We start from the raw sequence: 5,464 nt of genomic DNA, 5'->3' as shown, positions 1-5,464 counted from the left end.
ATGAGGTAGAGAAGTCGTATTGTAATCAAAAGGTTGCAAGTTCGATTCCCTGGTGAGCTGTTTTATAACTTATTTTGAGCATCAAGTTCTCTTGAACTTTGGACTTTATTTGTCTGTGAATAGATATTTCGTGTTAGTACATTTAATGCTGTTTAGATAATTCTAAAATGACTTCGAATTTCTGTTTGTAAATGTGATCAGAGAATTCGGTATTTAGCAGTTTATGCTAGCTCTCGTGAAAGCAATTTTTTCATGTCCCCCCCCCCCCGGAATTACACTCTGAAATTTGACCATGTATTGTCCCCCCCTACAATGAAATGGGATCTCCGCCCCTGATTCGGGCGACTGCTTCATTCAAGCTTACAAAAAATCCAGAGCACGCTATGTGCAGCTAATAGATGCCTTGAAAGACCGGTTCCCTGACTCTACGTTTCCATTTAGGCGAATTATTGGCAGCCGGTATTTCGTCTAGGGGGCGTGGTCAGAAAAATCATCAGTTTGGCTGTAGCAAGTGTCAAGTAGCAAGTTCGGTTGCAGTGCAGTGGTAATATAGCAGATTAGTTTGTGAAGTCATGAAAATATGATAGATGTTGCGGCTGTCACTCATGCTCTGATTCATTTACTTATCCATTAAATATATTCCTTTATTAATTAGTTTTATCTGATTCATTTATATCAGCCAGTTAAATCACGATATCACACATATCAGAGGCAAAACGCACCAATGAGGCTACTTGGCGCTTTTTTTGAGTTTTATTTTGGAACGCAGGTTTTGTATAAATATGGGTTTGCAAAGCGAGATGTACATCACTTGGATTCATCATGCATCAGCAAGCTCTCACGACTGTGGCTCTCTTCGTTCTTCTGCGGAGGACAAGACGGACAAGACGGCAGCACAGGCACTGGGTCCACCCGATCCACCAAGCGCGCCAGACCCATGGCGAGTACCATCGTTTGGTGCAGGAGTTGCGTCTGGACAGCTATCTGTTCCAGCGCTATTTTAGGCTCAATATTGAGCAGTTCGATGATCTGCTCTCGCGAGTTGGCCCCCGGATCATCAAGGAGGATACCTGGCTGCGCAGATCGATTGGACCGGCAGAACGTCTCGCCATTTGCCTTCGGTGAGTTTAGTTTTTCTGTTTACGCACGGCATTTTATGATATACTGCGGCATAGTTTGCAAGCTTATCTACCAATGCCATTTTGTATTAGGAGCATGTAATTTATTAAAACGTTTTTGATGCAACTTGGTACAGGTGTATACTACAGAGCATTGCATGTCGGCTAAAGCATACATTTTCAATTAGCCTATAATAAGTGAACCTACTTAAACGGCGATTGTTGAATTTGTATTGATTTTTTTTTTTTTTTTGTTTGTTTTATTACAGATACCTTGCCACTGGGGACTCTTTTAGGTCCATTAGTTTTAGTTACCGTGTGGGGCTCTCCACTGTAGCCAGCATCGTCGGTGAGGTGTGTGTGGTCATCTGGGACTGCCTGGTTGCGGAATTCATGTCTGTGCCACGCAAGGATGACTGGCGTGCCATTTCTGATGGGTTCCTCCACAAGTGGGATTTCCCAAATTGTGTAGGTTCCATCGACGGGAAGCACGTGGTGATTCAGGCCCCCTCCAACTCCGGCTCACTGCATTTCAACTACAAGCACACATTTTCTATTGTGTTGCTTGCAGTAGTTGATGCACACAAATTGTTCCGGATGGTGGATGTGGGTGGCTATGGGCGGAACAGCGACGGGGGAACTCTGTTCAACTCCCCTTTTGGTGAGGCCCTGAGGGATGGCACTTTGGACCTGCCAGAGGACCGTGTCATCACCGGAGCGGAACACAGGGGGCCACTGCCACATGTGTTTGTGGGGGATGAGGCCTTCCCACTGCGCCTCAACATGATGCGACCCTTCCCTGGTACCAACCTCTCCACAGACAGGCGGACCTTCAATTACCGTCTCAGCCGTGCCAGGATGGTGGTGGAGTGCACCTTCGGGATCCTCTCCAGTCAGTGGAGGATTTACAGGCGGGTCCTTGCTGTCAGCGCAGCAAAGGCTGAGGCTTGTGTGAAGGCCACCGTCATCCTCCACAACTTCATCCGGCTGACGAGACCGAGTGGGGACACTGACATGTCTGAGCTGAGTGAGGAGGGATCAGCAGGTCTCCAGGATGCACCGCGTGTTGGCAGCAACAATGCGGCCAGAGCTGCCATTCGTGTGAGGGAGACATTCTCTGCACATTTCAGTGCAGAGGGTGCTCTATCCGGGCAACCATAACCGATCAAACAAAGGCTCTTTTAAGAGCCACCCATCTTGATCATATAAAAGCAATTTCCAAATTGAATGGGGGGGGGGGGCTTTTTAAAGTGCACATTTTTCATAGAACAATAACACCGTAATGTGAACCATGGACTTCTTCATATTATAATTTCCTCAGAATTTTAACATAAATCCTTCTAAAGGGGTATATCACACGTAAGACAATCAGTGTTATAAAACAGTTACTGGTTATTATAGTAAGTCAATGATAGAACGACACTGGTTTGATTATCTTTAACTTTTTTATTAAGCAAACATTATTTTTTTTAAAAGCAGTTCAGGGTGCTGCTTCGACCTCTTGCCCAGCCACATACACAAGTCTGTATATTTCGAATTTCACTTGCTGCTGCTTTTGGAGAGGCAGGCGTTCCAGGGCTGGAATTAGGCATTTAAAAAAAATGCTCATTCTCGGTAGGGGCAGGGACAGGTACAGGGGTTGAGGTGGACTGCTTCTCCACCGCAGCCAGTAGCCTGTCCTCAAAGGACGTTTCGTCCTGCGCCCTTCCTCTGCCTCTCTTCCTCGGTGGTCCAGGGGGGGTGCTGGAGGTACCAGGGACCACACTCGGGGGTCTGGGGGGCACCTGGGGGGTCAGCTGGACATTCCAGGCTGCCTCTGCCTCATCCTCGGCTGTTTCAATTTCCTCTGGGCCTGGGTCTAGAGTGGCAGTGTCTGCTGACTGGCTGGCAGGGGATCTGTTTCCTCCTCCGTGGCAGTAATTTCCCGTAGTGTCCCTCTGTTCCACAAAGGGAGCCAGGAAGCCCATCACGGCAAAATACCGCCACGGCCTGTGGTCTGTTTGCCCTGCGCCACTCCTGGTCCTCTCCTTCTCCTTCTTTCTTTCCTTCATATAAGTGTCACGAAGACCCTTCCATTTCTTGATGCACTCTTTTTCTGAGAAAATATCACACACACACATAGAGGGAGAGAGAGAGAGAGATTAGAAAAATTAAATCAATATATCCCCCACGGCTTCTCCTTCTATTGTTCATTTTTACTGTAGAGATTGCATGAGTATTTTACTGTCAGAATTAGCATTATTATGGAGTCAGGGTTGGGTTTAAAATGAGCACATTAACGAAATTAGTACTTTCCTATGATAGCACTACTGATTAGATGATAAACTGCATTTCTTTACTTTGTGCAACGACAATAATCTATTGTAATGTAATTGCAGTTTGTCATTTTGTCCCAACTCATGTGTGTGCTCATCATAAAATTTGCACTGGCAACCGGCCAAATGAAAGTTAAGCAAATTAAACATTGCAGAAATGTAACTCACCTTCGTAACCGGTAATCGCGGCCACTTTCCTCCATGCATCTGACCTCTTCAAAGAGTTTTTGTACTCTGCCAGGGATGCGTCATAAATAATTGGAAAAGAAGCCACGGTCGCTATCAATTTTTCCATCTCCATCTTTGTTAATTGTAAAGTACAGGTAAACGTGCATCAATCAACCCCCTCCCCCCTGGAGATGATAGAGATAGGTAGTTCCAGTTCAATGAAGTTCAAGTGCTTTTTGCTAAATAAAGTCAATCATTGAACTACTCAAACAACAATAAATTAAACGTTATATGTAACGTATTAGTGTAAACACCTTTATTCACATACCAATATTTCCAGTAACAGACTCCCAAGACCCCAGCATCTTGTTATATGTAACTTATTAGCAGCTAGCTTCTACATTGATCTTCAATTAAAGTGTTACCAGCAAGCTAACAAGAATGGTCGAGAGCTTCAGATAAGACCTACAATATTCTGTTTGCCCTGACAGTGTTTGTGTAGTATATAAACAACAAACCGAGTCGATGTAGACATATAAAAGTCGTGTGAACACCTGTATTCACCTTTATTCACATAAAATATTTCCCAGTAACAGAATCCCGAGACTCCGCCATCTTGCTTTGATTTTTTGATTACTCCCGCCCATCTGCACAACTTCAGCTGCCAATTCTCACACACGTCAAACTGATTGGTTACCGCCTGGTCCGCATTTGCATAGAGTTAAAGGTTCGTCAACTTTGGAAGGGAGGCGTCGACGGTTCGTGTCGGACGGGACTTCGTCTCCATTCATTCCCAATGAGAGCGGCACGAATATCGTCCAAATGGAAACGTAGCATGAGGATTGCATGGATCTACTTCACTGCCTCGATTCCCTTCTGAACCCCTCAAGGTATCCGCAGACACGGAGTGGTAAGTAGGAGCCTTTGATTTAAGTTTAGCTTATAGACAGGGCTATTTATGATAAGCAGGCGCAGCATTATTTTAGGCCTATTACTGTAACTAATATTATTCTCGCCTATAATACTATCTTTCAGCGCTTCAAGAATATGTACAACTAGCGATCCAAAGGATAATTTGCCATTTTGGTCAGGTTACAAGCACTGAGTCTGCTCATACCGCCCCTCTTATCAATGCTGTAAGCCTGCAACGAGATGCCCTCGGTGTCATGACAGCGCTCCGTGGCTATGGGGGGATTGAATTTCTCCACAGCCTGTGAAGTCCTCATATGTGATTTCAACTAAATGTATCCTGAGTGGGCCAAGCTCGCCAAGATAGCCTGTGTGATCCCGGTCTCGAGTGTTCCTGCAGAGAGGGGGTTCTCGCTGCAGAATCGGATCAAGACAAAACAGCGAAGTTGATACACACATTATTATTACGTGACCTTCTTACATGCACGACTAGGGCCAATGATTTTCCGTTTCCAAAAAATGCATTTTCCGTTTCACATTTGGTGAATTCCGTTTTTTCCCCCGTTTCAGCTCATTTTGTTCACCCTGAGGTAGATTGATGGCTTAAAATGAGTGAATAATATGTGCCCTTCTTAGATTGTTGTTTGCCAGCCATCAACAGAACAGAAGACTAAACATTTTTTGTTTTAAATGCGATTGGGAAGACGAGCGCGTGAATGTGACTTTAGCGGAGGTGTGTGGGTCAACGGTTGAAAAGGGGGCGTGGCCGGAGCGGAGTTCAGGGCAGACGTGACATTTTCTCAGTGGTTTTGTTCTTTAATTAATGTTTGTTCATCGTTGCAATCGTTGTTGTGTTTATTTGAAAGAAATATAACCTTGCAGCCCAAAATACAGGGGAATTTGGGCGATTTGTATGAACAAAATGATGTTTCCGTTTCAAAGGTGCAATTCCGT

The 5,464-nt window shown here is 44.9% G+C and overlaps 1 protein-coding gene across 1 annotated transcript; it reads left to right on the top strand.

Moving 5' to 3' along the window:
- The first annotated feature begins 870 nt into the window (after nucleotides 1-870).
- LOC122133274 lies at nucleotides 871-2,324 on the top strand. Its single transcript, XM_042709100.1, has one exon. The coding sequence runs from the start codon at nucleotides 1,512-1,514 to the stop codon at nucleotides 2,277-2,279; it is 768 nt and encodes a 255-aa protein (XP_042565034.1). The 5' UTR covers nucleotides 871-1,511; the 3' UTR covers nucleotides 2,280-2,324.
- The last annotated feature ends 3,140 nt before the right edge of the window (nucleotides 2,325-5,464 follow it).

The sequence above is a fragment of the Clupea harengus genome, chromosome 1 (genome assembly GCF_900700415.2).
Source record: "Clupea harengus chromosome 1, Ch_v2.0.2, whole genome shotgun sequence".
NCBI classification, from domain to species: Eukaryota; Metazoa; Chordata; class Actinopteri; order Clupeiformes; family Clupeidae; genus Clupea; species Clupea harengus.
Note: the sequence above shows the minus strand (reverse complement) of the source record. Positions and strands in the feature narration are given on the sequence as shown.